Source organism: Thunnus albacares, chromosome 18 (assembly GCF_914725855.1).
Source record: "Thunnus albacares chromosome 18, fThuAlb1.1, whole genome shotgun sequence".
Taxonomy (NCBI): Eukaryota; Metazoa; Chordata; class Actinopteri; order Scombriformes; family Scombridae; genus Thunnus; species Thunnus albacares.
In genome coordinates, this window is record NC_058123.1 from 28,596,986 (window position 1) to 28,612,217 (window position 15,232).

Below are 15,232 nucleotides of genomic sequence, written 5' to 3' on the forward strand. Positions count from 1 at the left end.
GCTACATCTTTCTTTTCATCCTCTTTCATGGAGGCAAACAAAAAAACTGTGAAAAGTGTGAATAGGACAAAAAGCCTGGTTTTTTTGTTGCTCTACCTTTTCAGAGTAATGGTCAGGTGGGAGGGGAGGGTAATCACACTGCTCTATCTTCTGGCAGAGGGAGAGGAGGTTCATCTTGTCACCATAAAACGGACTCTGCAGTGCCGCCATCTAGAGAAAGAGACATCACGTGGATGAGAAAATTGGCATGTACTGGTGTTGGTGCAGATTGTGAACATTGGAAACAAAAACAATTCAGGTATTGTATTTTCTGGAAACGGAGACTAGGACTACCTTTCACCCAGTGCCCAAATAATATTGTTCTTGACTTACAGCCTGAAGGAATGAAGTAAAGTGCACTTTTTTGTGGCAGAACAGTATGACACCTGCTGACCAGACTGGCATTGGGTTTGGTGTGGCTATTCACAGTGCCCACGAGATGATGCCCTGACCCTTCACATAGCGCCACCTTCAGGTCATAGTGCATCTCTGAGCAGTGTCTTTGATCTTCATGCCCCTGTCAAGACGGGTGAGGTCAATTTTTTTACGCTCTGCTCCCTGGTTCACTCACAAACTGCAGAAAATAAAAACAGCTGGATGTGTCTTGGAACGACACTTCAGACATTCTGGGTTTGCTGTCCATAAACTGGCCTTCCGAGAACATCAAAGAACTTACTCAGAGTCCCTTAAAGATACTCAGTCACAGTTTTACTCCAATCTAATTAATAACAATCCTGGCAACCCTAAGCATCTTTTTTCCACTATAATTCATCTCCTGAAGCCACAATCATCTTCCCAAATTGAGGGTACAGAAGAGCGATATAACAGACTTTTTCAGATCCAAGAATATCCGCTCTCTGATGTCCAGCTCTCCCTCTCTGCCTCCTCCTGTCATCAACCACATTAAGGAAACCCTCAGGAAGATGACACCCTGCACTTGTGCCCTGGACCCCATTCCCACAGCTCACATCCCCATTCCAAGCCCTTTGATCACCCAAACTGTCAACCTCTTCCTTCAAACTGGCACTGTTCCATCTTCCCTCAAGGGAATCATCCACACCCTCCTAAAGAAGCCCACCCTGGACGCAGAAATTCTTGCCAGCTACAGGCCTATCTCCAACCTCCCTTTCTTGTCCAAGGTGTTGGAGGAGGTGGTTGCTTGTCAACTTCAGGACCACCTTAAACACAACAACCTATTTGAAAAATTTCAGTCATGTTTTCATTCAGCACACAGCACTGAAACAGCTTTGCTCAGGGTTATGAATGACCTGCAGATGGCAGCTGATGCAGGTTCCCCTTCTCTCCTGGTTCTCCCTCTTAGAGCACCTCCACGCCAAAATTGGGCTGTCAGACTCTGCACTTGTGGTTTCAGTCCTACCTTTCCAGTAGTCTCACTGGGTGGATGAAGGTCTAGATTGCTCTCTGTCACCTGTGGTGTTCCGTAAAGATCAGTTCTCGGCCCCATCCTGTTTACCCTCTACATGCTCCTCCTTGGATGTGTCATCAGTAGACATGGGATGTATTTTAATTGCTATGCTGATGATACCCAGCTGTACATCAAAACTGCCCCAAAACCTTCTGCAGCCATGTCACACATCAGCAGCTGTCTTAAAGAGATAAAGGACTAGATGAGCACAAATTTCCTCCAGTTAAACAGCAGCAACACTGAAGCTCTCATTGTTGGGACTCTACACCAGTTTCAATTCAATTCAATTCAATTCAATTCAATTCAGTTCAATTCAATTCAATTCAATTCAATATAGCACCAAATCACAACAAAAGTCATCTCAGGGCACTTTTCACATGGAGCAGGTCTAGACCATACAGAGAGAGAGACAACAATTCCCCCATGAGTAAGCACTTGGCGACAGCGGTAAGGAAGAACTCCCCTTTAACGAGAAGAAACCTCGAGCAGAACCCGGCTCTAGGTGGGCGGCCATTTGCTTTGACCGTTTGGGTTGAGAGAGAGAGAAGAGGGTGGGGGGTGGGGGCACAGAGAAGCAGAACAACAGCAGCAACAACAACAATAGATACCTAATTAGCAGGAATCATCCCCCATACCTCATCTCACCTTTGACATTCAGGACATCCCCCTTTCCTCCTCAGTCACTAATGGGTGTTAGGAGTGACCCTCACCTGACTTTTGATGACCATATAAGACATCTGTGCAAAACCTCTTTCTTCCATCTCTAAACTCCGCCCCTCTCTAACCCTGTCAGATGCCTGATCTCATCAACACTGGACTAATGCAATGAGCTCTTCACAGGGATCACTGGCAGAGGCATCCAGAAGCTCCAGTACATTCAGAACAGTGCTGCCAGGATCCTGATGAGAGTGCGAAAACATGAACACATAACATCAATTCTGTTTTCATTGCATTGGCTCCCTGTCTCCTTCAGGGTTGACCACAAAATCCTGCAACTCACATACAAATCCATCAACGGACATGCACCTCCCCACCTACAGGAACCGATTACACCACAAACCTCCGACCGCACCCTCAGATTCCATGCTCCAACGGCCTTCCTAGCCATCTGAAGGCAGCACAGACCCTAGATTCTATTAAAACAGGCTTAAAAACCTTTCTGTTCAGGAAGGCTTTTTCATCTAAACTCTTATTACTTTCTTTATGTTATGTGTTGTATGTTTTTTAATGCTGTAGCACTTGGCAATTCACTATGAATGAAAAATGTGGTACAAATTAAATGTATTCTTTATTTTGATTATTATTAGATAAACTTTTAAATGCATTTTTGGACAAAATGACTGTGTGGACACATTGTTGATTTTGGCCCTCATCACTTATATTGAAAGCACATTTGAAGGGGATCTTTTAATAGCCAGTATTAACAGGAGGAATGATAACAGTGAGGAAAACCTCTTAACCTAACTGTTGTGTTAAGGCACACTTGAAAAATTCTGAACCTGTCCTTTAATGCTCCCCAGAGGATCTCTGTCCATTTCAGTTAACAGGCCTTTTTCACAGCAGACATTTTGACATGTCACAGCAGCAAAAGCACAGGTGTAAATAATAAAATGAATGATGGCTGAAGTGTCAGGGTCCTGGTATTGTGCACGCTGGCTCACTGTCACACTGTCATGCATTACAGGGACACTTGAATAGAACAGCGCCATCGTTAATGTTATTAGTAACACCTGTGATTTTCCTACTGACAAATCAAAATATAAAAAAGTCCTATACATAACCTGTACTGACAACATACAGTATAAAGTAACTCCAACAAATTTTTATGATAAAATGAACTTGTGAGTTCTGAAAAAAGTGTTTCACTAAAAGTGAATGAGCCAATAGTAAAGAAGGGAAACTATGCTGAGAGAAAATAGATGGCAGGAAAGAAGAGAGCAAGGTATGAAGAGTGTCTGGCATCTCATGTGGTAGATGTGGTGATGCAGCCAGAGAATAATTGAAACTGACACATAATGCTGCTCATTGAGTCTCTGTTGGCCTGTTAAAACCTCTCGCATGCACAGAGAATCTTCACAACATAGAGGACTGTGAAACCATTGTCTCTGAAGATGACTGTCTCGACAATGGCTCAGCATTCCAATGAAATCCAAGGAAATGTGTGGAAGAATAGAGCCTTATTATGTTCACAGTGGTGGCAAGCATCTACATGGACAGATGCTGGGAAAGTTGGTTAGTCAGTGTTGCGGCATACGTACTGTATCCAAACTGGTGATATTAAGCTGTAGTAATGACACTGGATTTGTGTTTTGTAAAAAAACATTTTTTCCATTGAAAGCCTACTGCTTCCTGAAACAGAGGATGTTGTTTCTTGTCCCCATTTCCCTTTTCTATTAGTTTTAAAAAACCAAAAACAAGGGACAGACCTGCTGATAAGCCTTGATAACAGTCGGTAAGTATCCTGACTATTTAAGTTATAATAGCAGGAACATTACTTGGCAAACAAAACCATAAAAGCTGTCTGACAGCAGTTGACTCAACTCCCTGCGGGTGCAGTGGAGCTGCTCAGTCAGAAGACTGTGTTGTACTGGGCAGCTTTCACATGTGACTGTTGGGCAGGGAATTACTACAAACAGATGATCTATTACAATTACACAAGTATTTCTACTTTTCTGGTCTCTAATTGTACTGGCATATAAGACTGGTGATTCCAGAGAAAGCTGTCACTTAAGCTTTGCTGCTACACAGAAAAGAACCTTTTTCACAGTAGGACAAGCACAGGCGGAAGTAATAACATCAAACCGAATCAGGATTGTACGCCTGTAACAGTGTTGCATTCACGATGGACAGTTCTTGTTAAAAAAAAAAAGGATAAAAAAATCAATGCAGCATAACCAGATATATGTATCTGAAATCATTTTGTGTCATCACTCTCAGCTGTAGAGTCGACAACAGTCATTTTTTCCATATATAAAATCATGCAACACACTGCATTTTTTTTGTTCCATTGTGACATTGTGAATTATATAGTGGATACATTTACACGATTCAGACACTCAAATAAAATGTCTCCCGGCATGCACTAGGGGGATAGAGTCATAGACATTTATGTGTTCCCACATTGTTACTGCTCATACGCCAGTCCACTGTTTCCACATTTCCATTATTTATTCAAGTACTGATTAGGAGTGAATGTTGTTCGGTTCTTGCTAATGCAGAACAGAGCACTTTAATTGGATGGATTTACTTAGTTTGAAAATGTAGTCCTGTTTAGAATAAACTGATACATTTAGTGTTCAAATCACACATTCTCATTATAATGTTTTCTAGTTCCATTGTTCTGATAACAATCAGAAACATGACATGATATGAGGTCATGCCTCTTTGTACATTGTACCCCAAACTATATATTAGGATTGAGCTTGAAGGTCCATTCTTGATCAATCTGTTTGTTTATTGTTTTATTTTAAGTGTATCCAGTCAAGTCAAGCTAACTCAGTTGTACATACATCTACAAAGAGCAGGGCCCAGTCCTTCAGTTTTATACCAAACTTTAGGTTTAACCAACATCTGTGAGAGGTGTTTTTGCTGTGTCATGTCTGTTTCAGGTTATGGAAATCCTTCACTATTTGAAAGTTTCAAACCAGAAGTTGAGAGAAGGTAATCAAATGATTAACTCCTCTCAACTTGAGCTGTCGAAATGAGCTCATTTTAGACGCTGTTGTGTTTTTACCTTTCGGCATTGCTAGCAACAGAGCCTAAGTGTGAACATATAACACGCATCAAAACACCCGCTCCTGCTGTTTTGTTTGTGTGCTGACACACCAAGAGCATAGAGATCTGTGAGGATATGTAGCGGTTGTATTTCACATTGTTGAGGCTTGCTAACTCTCCAGAGAGCAGCAATTTCATATGATTATATGATATGATGATTCCCTCACCAAATCATCATTTCCCCTCTGTCTGTGTGGCACTTCCATTGTGTGCTGCTTTGAGGTGTAAAATGACATGACGTGATTATGGGAAATGCAGAATCCAGTGTTTTTGGAGTTGGACCCATAGGGGCTAAAAGTTAGGATATCTCAGACTCTGCTGATCTGACTTTGATCTTTCTTTTTAAAAACCTGACCCTCACAATTTCCCAAACGTTATGCAAGTACAATACTCCGTCTGTCTAATAGTTTGGTCAGGGCACAGACATCTGACAACTATTGGAAACCCCGACCTTAATCTAACACCGCCCACAATCACCAAAACCTTCCACTTCTAAATCTAGATATATTCATGCTCCCACTCTTTTGATGTTTCCACCCTCAGGATAAACTGCATTTTAGATCCTGTGTTAGTCATCATCAGTATGTTGTTTGTTTTCCCACAAAACACTTTTCTTTAGTATTTGGGGGGGGTGTAATAAACTTTGCACTAGGGCTTTTTTGCTTTTAGAATAGGTAAGTTATGATTTATCTAAATTGTTCCTTGCCAGTATATTAAACCTTAAATTTGATCTGAGCTTACCTCATACAGAAGACATCCCAGGGACCAGATATCTGACTTAAAATTGTATCCATTCTCATGGATCCTCTCTGGTGACATATAGTAGGGTGTCCCCACTGAGAGAGAGAGAATAACAGACAGATAAAATGATCCAAAGTTAAACAAAACCACTTGAGAAATCCACTGATGAGTGTTGTACCTTAGTGTAGTAAATCAGTACATATAAATTGTCCCTGAATCAACTCTTTTTGACATATTGTTACGACTTTATATACCTACCATTAGTTTTGTCATTTTCTTGAATCAGCAGTTACTCACAGAAATATCATGCAGCTGAGCTGTAATCTATTGTTTTGCTAATATAAAAAAAAACATGTGCAAGGCATTCATGTACAACATGTACAGTATATTTATGTATATTGTGTACGTAGATGTGTGTAAGTGCCTTACCTAAAGAGTGTGCTGCAGTGGTTTTAGAGCTGAAGAAGCGGCCTAATCCCAGGTCACCCAACTTTACTTCCCCTGTGGCTGTTATGAACACGTTGGCTGGCTTGATATCTGGTTCACACACACACACACACACACACACACACACACACACACACACACACACACACACACACACACACACACACACACACACACACACACATTTAAACCTGGGAATATACACACCCTTTTTCATAGTAACCATACTGTACTTCTGTACCAGACCTGAAATGTTTAGGCTGAACTATCATCAGAACATTTTGGAAACATCTAAAAACGTGGTCACAGCATGGACACTACTATATGTTATGTACTCTACAATCATGTATCTATTCATGTATTCATGTACGCACTGTGTAAATACATTATGGCTAAAGATATGCCCCTATTGTGATTTGCTTTCTTGTGTTTGAATTGTGACTCTGTAGAATAAAAGAGGTGGAGAAAGGAAATGAAAATGTTACAGTTTTTTAGGTTTCATTACCTGCATGGTTCAGTCCACATCTTCAATATTCTTCACACAGTCAACACAAACTGCAACAATTATGGACCAAACTGTGACACATTTGCATTGCTTTTACACAGAAAGCATTCAGTGACTACTGCCTTCAAATATCCTGAATACTTTTCACACTCAAACACAAACAAGCAACAAAACTCTGTAGATCTGCGGCACATTTATATCCTCACTTCAGAGCTCTTCAGTTTATGTTAAAAAAGTAACATGCATTCACATGGACAGCAATCTGCCAAATCATAACCTAACTGAAATACATCTATATTCAACCAAAAAACAAGACGTGCTGTCAGAAATAAAGCCCACTGAAAGCTTTCCTGCTGCATTTCTATGACTTGTTCCTGTAGATACACTGTAGTACGTTCTATAGAGAGCTACACATCTGACTGTATTTACACTATATATACTATATACACATTTCTACACTATCAACCATTAAAAAACAACATATACACAATAAAAAATAAATTCACTACAAGATTTACTTCACAGACTGCCATAAAAAGATCATCATGTGTTGGCTGTTGTTGGTGTTTTTATCTCAGTGTGTTCTGATTGACACCTGAGTTGTGTTCATATCCGCTGGAAGGATTTGCTTTGAAAAAATAACTGCTGTGCCCTCTAGCGTGTTGGTAAAGTTGACTGTGTGAAGGAGTTTCGAAGATGTGGACTCAGTATTGAACCATGCATATGACCAACTGTAAAAAACTGTGATGGTAAACACATTAAGTGAAAGGATGGCTTGGTTAGAGTAGAAGGACGAATGACAGGATTAAATATATCAGTAGACGATGATACAGTGTGCATGGTATAAGTGACAACAAAGAGAAGGGTGAGTAAATCTGGGAGGAGTTGTTTACCACGGTGCATTACTCTACGTGAATGCATGTGCTCCAGAGCGCTGCAGAGCTGCACAAAATATTTCCATATAGTCCTTTCTGGGATGAGCCGCCTCTTCTTCTTGAAGTACTGAACAGAAGATAACATGCTTACACACTAGTAATCAACTTATCTTTTATTTCTGGATGTAATGTCTGTTGGGTTTTGACCACTTTCCTGCGTACAGTATCTGTGCACTGTCCCAGAGGACTTTGTGGTAATTCCTGACCTTTATCATCTGGGACAGATCTCCAGCATCTGCCAGCTCCAGAACAATGTTGAGCTCATTGTCTTCAATAAAGGAGTCTAAGTATTTGATTACGTTGGGGTGATTCAGCTGCTGCAGTGGACAAAAAGGAGAAACATGTTTAGTTTAACACAGCATACAACAGCTCTGACAATCAACAAGTACAGCTGAGCTCATGCAATAGTGTGGGCAAATAGAGCTTCAAAAAAGAAAAATCAAATACACATTCAAATGCAGTCTCAGTATTTGCCCTTGTCCTCAGACTTTCATGTAAAACAATGCTGGAAAATAATTGATTTCCTCACTGAGCTACTGAAAATAGTGGCTGTGGTTGATCAACTTTACCTTCAACAGATCGATCTCTTTGATGCAGTCCTGGCGAGCCTTGGCATCCATCATCTCAAAGATCTGCAGTGACAACATAAGTAAATATCAATGTTTCGTAGGTCATTTAGAAACAGTGTTTCCGTTACATAGTTATCCACCAGAGAGCGCTGACAAGTTGACTTTTACACTTTAAATGTCTCAAGCGCAACATCTTAGTAACAATAATTTAAAAAACAAATTTAAAGAATGTTGTTAGAAAAAATGTTTTATGTTGTGTTTATGTTAAAAAACTAATATATATATCAGATTATCAGATTTTTTAAATTACTACTACTACCACTACTACTACTGCTACTACTACCACAACTACTTCTAATACTACTACTACTGGTATCAGTAAACTGAACTACATTAAGTGGACAAGTGGACTCTGATACTGGATTTCTGTGGAATCCCCTAAATTTGGATGTTAAAAAATGTTAAATAAAATTGTAACCAAGACATGTAGTGAGTGAGACATTGTACAGTGTAAAAATCAACTTGTCAGTGCTCTCTAGTGAACAAACTATGTAATGGTGACATTGTTTCTAAATATGATATTCTGTACTGACATATATGCTGCTTCCTATATATCTGTAATGAGCAAAAATTGGTGAATACTGTCAACCACACCAATGTATATCGGTCAGGTTCAAGGTTTTACCACCAGGTTTGTCACCAGTGGTCAAATGTACTTGATACGTAAAATATATACAATATTAAATTGGCCAGTTGAGACATATTAGTGTGATCGAGCCACCTTGACTGTGAATCTATATGAATATTCAAAGCAGTAGTCCTGAAGTGGCAAAGTACCTGGACTTTCTTGAGTGCAACCAGCTGTCCCTCCAGCAGGTATGTGGCTTTGTAGACCTCGCTGAACTGGCCACGACCTATCTTCTTCTCAATCCGAAAGTTTGACAGAGTGCAGCAGTACTTACAGCTTGGCATGTTTTTCTGTACAAGAAAACACCATATTCAAAGGTTGAACATTTAAGAGCATTATAGAGCTTAGCTGCATCTAATAAATCTTGCTTTCTTACTTGTGGCTTTTAATCATGAGTCAGACTACAGTCAAACACTGACACTGTTTATTAGGTGTGTTCCCTGTTTTTATTTGTATTGTTTATCTGCGCATTAAAAAAAATCTGAGTGGAAAAGCTGTAGGTTTGAAAAAAATCTCAAAATAAGCGATGTACTGATGAACGCAATATGCAACAAAGTAAATGGAAACAAACTTGGCAAATAAATGATGACGTACATTTAGCATGTGACTTAAACATCGATGAGGAGACTATAACATTCCTCAGATTAATACATGCAACAAACAGCAATGTCTTATTTCCATCTTGTTTTTGCTCTTGACTATCACTCTTTTAATGACGTCATCTTGTTGTGCCCTCTTCTTCTGCAATGGTTTAATGGCACTGACTGGAGAATTAGCGCCACCAGCTGTTTATCTCGACTAGTGTCCCAACTCCAAATAAGTGCATAACAGCACTGAATGTGAAAACACATTAATTTGCAGATTTTCTGGAAGTTCAGTTAAAATGTTTCGCTACATTTGGATGGAAACCTAGCTATTAATTGGTTTGGATTGCGCTGATCTCCTGACAACATACTCTTCCTAGCTTTTATTTAGGAATATGAACATATCTACACAGTGACAGGTGCTTGTATTTAGGGCCAGCTGCTGGGATGGAACACAAACTGAAGCACAAATTCAGTCGTGACAACTTTGTACACTGCCAGTTAATATATTCTTGATGGATCAAATTCTTAACAGCAATTACTTCATCACCGAATGATCATCAACATCTCTAAACATCTGAGTATTGAATATTTGTGGCCGGACTTATGCAACTTAGAGGAGTTTGTGGGGTTTTTTTTAATAATGGGAAAAACACTGCATCGTCTAGATGTCCAAAGCTGATACAGACAGATCTATATGTAGAGATTTACCATTAAAGGAACAGTTTGACATTATGGGAAATATACTTCACTTTCTTGTCATAACATTAAGACTGGAAACAGGGAAAATGGCTAACCTGGCTCCATCCAAAAGTAATAAAATCCACCTATCAGTACCTCTAAAGCTCACTGATTAACACTCTATATTTTGTTGTGGTTGTACGGGGTGTTATCCGGCGACACATAATCCCACATAAAGCCACAACTTGTTTGTTTTAACTTTTTGTTTATTTACAAAGCCAGGTGAGCTGTTTCCAGTCTTTGTGCTAAGCTAAGCTAACCTGCTGCCGGTGGTAGCTTCATGAGAATGATGACCAGAAAAAAACTGTAATTACATCCACTCTGATTCAATGTCGTAAAAGATTTGTAAGGGCACTGTGCATTTCCATATAGTGTATGGTGAAGTGTGAGCACTGATCTCAGTATATGCTAACTTAGCTCATTCCTCCAGCTGTTCTCAAACATATGAACAGCATGTTTGAGCCCTAAAACTATCAGAATTTAGAAGAGAGGGGGTAGCAAACCTCACTAGCAGTTGTATTTACACCTATGTAATGGAAATCAGGAGATACAATAGACATAACATGATTTAGAACATTTATCTTTTTCTCTAGACGCTAGTTATTTTGAACCTGTCTGATAATGTCCTACGTCCTGTACCAGATGTCGTACCTGATCCTCTTGACCAGGTATCTTGTAGATATTGTTGTGGTTGTCTAAAGTTGGCTGGTTGTTGTTCTGTGCCTCCATGGTGGCATCACACCCACGTACAACTGTAAACATATCAAAAACATATCAAAAAAGATAACAGTTAAAATCTGGATTTATTCTGCATATTTGCACAGTTCCAGAACATTTGACGTTGCAGAGCATAAAAACACAATGTACAACTTAAGTGATAAGAGGCGGGTGAAAGATAAAGCATGAAAGCAAGGTGACATGTTTTAAGGACAACAGGCTGCATGTAGTCTGCATAGGTTACATTGTCTGAATTATAGCAATTTTGCTTTCATGCTCAAACTTAAACTTACATGATGACTGATTGTGGAAACTGTGTGTATGAAGTATTAGTGTAAAGGAATGTGCATGTGCTGACATCTGCAACATTACAATTCAGTAACAAGAACATAGACACTAGTCAGTATTTGATATTCCTATCACTGACTGGGTAAGCTCATCTGTAAAATCTCCCTGAATCCTCATTTTATTTAATGAAATTAGTAACACAAAGCTTAATGGCTGTTCCACAATGATCATAATATTCCAGCCAGAGCTGCTCAGAACTCCAGCATGTGAGCTGATGTCGAAACATAACCAGAATGCTCAGAGAGAGTGCACACATCCACCTTGCCTGCAGGACTGTCTACATGTGTTCAAGATCTGTATCTGGATCTGCATCTGGATCTAGGTTTAAACAGACATGGGAAAATACAACAGTGTTGCTGAGTTTGCAAGAATACCACAGGATGTAACTTCTGACTTTACCTGTGATCAATGTGTGATCAATCATATATCAAATAAACCAGAATTTTTCTTTAACAATGAGTTAATATGTCAATGTTGGGCATCCCAGCGGCCTAAAGGTTAATTACCACATAAATGCAAAGTCCAATGGTTGACTCCCAGCCAAGGACCTTCATGTCTACACAGTTTACAATTTCATTTAGCAGATGCTCTTATCCAAAGTGACATACACGAGAGTTAAAACAACACTAGCAAGGATCTAGTCAGGAGAGAACAACACAAATAAGTGCCATGAAGCTAAGCTCAGGCCCAATAGGACATAAGTGCCAACAGGCAGTGCACAGAGGCAAGGATGTGCACAGCACTGTTTTTTTTTTTAATCTTATTTTATTTTACAAGTCCATCAGGTGCAGAGGTGTTTGCAAAAGAGCTGGATCTTTAGCTTTTTCTTAAAGATCAAGAGGGCCACTGCAGATCGAATAGAGTTTGGTAACTCGTTCCACCACCAGGGAACTACAGAAGAGAAGAGTCTAGCTAGTGACTTAGGGCCCTGCTGTGGTACCAGGCGCCTTTTATTGGCAGAGCATAGTGAGTTAGTTGCTGTTTTGTAAGCAAGCATCAAGATTTTGAATTTGACGCGGGCAGCCCCCGTTGCTTAGGACTGGCAGTGGGTCAACTCAGTCCCAGCGGGCCGCCAGGCTTGCAATACACTGGTGGAAACCCTGCAACTACCACGACTTGAGGCTGAAGCCAATGCAGAGGTCATTTAAAGTGTAATACCACCAACGGCCACTAGATGCTGGCTCCAACGGATTCAATCATTTTTTTAAATCTGTCATTATGGTCTCACTTGCTAAATTTTGGTCCTGCAATAAGTGTGCTGGTGGTCATTTTGAAAATTATTGCTCCATTAATAAGATTTTAAGATTTATAATAGCTTTGATGTCTGCTGTGTGGGCACTGATTGACAGCTGGCTCACCTGATGCTCTCCCCGGCTCCAGGGCTCGCACTAAGTTGGACTATTGTCACGATATTTCGTATTTAAGTTTAATGTTACTTGATAACTATACCTGCCGTGTTAGTATAATTTAGTTAAAGTAGCTAATGTTAGCCCAAGTGTGCACCGCTTGGTGTTCCCAGTAAGCTAGTGTTAGCTTAGGTCCAAGGTAGTGGGGCTTGTTTCCAGAGTGTGAAAGGCAACATCCCACACTACTTATTTGGAAGGTCCTGACTCCAAACAGAAAAGATGGCGCCAACCATAAGCTGCAACTCTGAGCTTCAAACTGACTCCCATGCAAACCAATGGGTGATGTCACACCTTGCTACACCCATCTTTATATACAGGCTATGAGTGAGACATTTTATACATTAAGAATAAACTTGTCAGAGCTCTCTGGTGGAAAAAACTAGGTAATGGAGACACTGTCTCTAAAAGAAACAAAAATACATATGTCAACTACTGCTAAAACTGGCCAATGATATCAGCCTTGCTGATGTATTGGTTGGGTTCTACTAAGCAACAGCTATTCATGTGCTGTGGCTCCTTGCCTGTTAGGTACTTCCATACCCTTGTGATAGCACAATACAAAATACATATAATAAACAGAAACCAAATACTACATACACACATCAGTATTGGTAATTCTCCATTCATACAAAGTCTTATTACATACAGTACATTTGGAGTGAATGTTGCCCCTCCTAAGATTAAAGTTCTATTTCAAGTCTATTTTCAGACTTGGTCATGAAGATATCTTCACTTGATAATAAAATCTATAAAATGCACCACTTTATAGTTAGTATGGGAAAATACTTGAATGTTACATTTACAGATGATGAATGGTGCCAGGAGGAGGACACTTAAGTGTTCAGTCATTCAGGAGGTCTGGATAACAATTCATGATTCTGTCCACAGGATTATAGCAACACAGTAACCATACTCAAGCAAACTTAATGTTGTTTTTCCTTTTTGGTGGGTTACTTAAGCCTGTCATTAACTGCATTCTATTGACTGGTGTGCCATCACTATTGTTTGAGCACTTTCTGTGTATGTTTACACAGAGTATATAAAATACAAAATTAATAAATGCATCATTGTAAATGCTCAAGTACATAATAAATTTCTGATCACAAAACACACACACACACACGCTCTTCTCTGATGGTGGAGTTTAAGCTTGCTGGGGGAATGAGCTGGTGAGTTGCTACATCAATGTGTCCTCTTAGCTTTTCTTGTGACTAGCTGAGTCATCTGAGCATGATCTTGTGCCTCCTCTCTCCAACTGTATTCAACTAAAGACAAAGTAAAGGCCTTTACTGAAGACACAACCTCATTTGATTCCCTGCAGTCACCATTGCCAAGTACTGAACTATTAATTACTTGTTCTGACCACAAATGGCTGCTAAAGTGTCTAAGCTGGGTCATGTTGAAACTCGCTCTCTGACTTAAAACATTACAAGATTTATTCTTCAACCCCCCATCTCTGATGAGTCAGCTTTAAGTATTTAGCCGAGAATACATGTGCTAACTTGTGCTCACCTTAGCTCCACTAACCATTAAAATGTTAGAAATGCCAACTGGGCCTCATGCCATGACTTAGGTGATGGACCTGCCTTACTTTACAGCAGGTCTAGAGTGGAGGCCTGTATAAAAATAACTCACACCCTAAAAAGAAGCAACTCTGCTGTAAACAAATATCTCAGTTTTATGATTTTTTTTTCTAATCCAGTGACTCTGTGGTCTGCGAGCCTCCCTGTTCTTATACTATGCCTGGCTTTTAAACAATGTTTAAAGGATAAGAATGGCTTAGTGAGAAGATTGAGTGTGTTTCTTCAGTGTGTGGTGCTGCATTAACAGAAATAGTTCCTTAACCTCCATCCTGTTGAAGCACTGACATATTTTAGTCGCCATTTCTGACCAAACAGTTCAAGGAACTATTGAACCAGAGGAACTAAAAGTCCCTCCTACCAGGGTTGGGTACCGTTCACATTTGAACCGATAGGCCTACCTTTTTTCAGTGCTTTACTCTCTCTGTAATAACAAAGTAATACAGAGAGACCATATGTAAACATATGAATGTCCATGTTTATATAAGATTAGTGTGCTAAGCTAACAGTCCATCAGCTGTGATTTTATATCCGCGCCATGACATCTTTCAGAGCATACATACACTGTAAACACACCTGTCACCTGCCCAGCACGGTGCTGTTAAACCAGGAGCACTGCAGCTACACTTTATTTTTATAGTCTATAGGCTACACACAGCATGGCACGGCTATGCTAACGATGCTACCCATGCTAACTAGCTGCTAGCTGCCATGCAGACTAGCAAAAAGGAT

At 39.9% G+C, this 15,232-nt stretch overlaps 1 protein-coding gene across 1 annotated transcript in view; it reads right to left on the reverse strand.

The window, feature by feature from the left end:
- Window positions 1-15,232, reverse strand: part of nek6 (NIMA-related kinase 6) — a 30,478-nt gene that overhangs the window by 5,530 nt on the left and 9,716 nt on the right. Inside the window, exons 2-9 of the mRNA XM_044333386.1 lie at window positions 11,101-11,201; window positions 9,274-9,414; window positions 8,437-8,499; window positions 8,074-8,184; window positions 7,826-7,934; window positions 6,410-6,517; window positions 5,981-6,075; window positions 97-210 (exon numbers count right to left, since the gene is read on the reverse strand). Of these exons, the coding sequence (XP_044189321.1) occupies window positions 97-210; window positions 5,981-6,075; window positions 6,410-6,517; window positions 7,826-7,934; window positions 8,074-8,184; window positions 8,437-8,499; window positions 9,274-9,414; window positions 11,101-11,178 (819 nt within the window). The 5' untranslated portion in view covers window positions 11,179-11,201. The remainder of the gene's footprint in view (window positions 1-96; window positions 211-5,980; window positions 6,076-6,409; window positions 6,518-7,825; window positions 7,935-8,073; window positions 8,185-8,436; window positions 8,500-9,273; window positions 9,415-11,100; window positions 11,202-15,232) is intronic.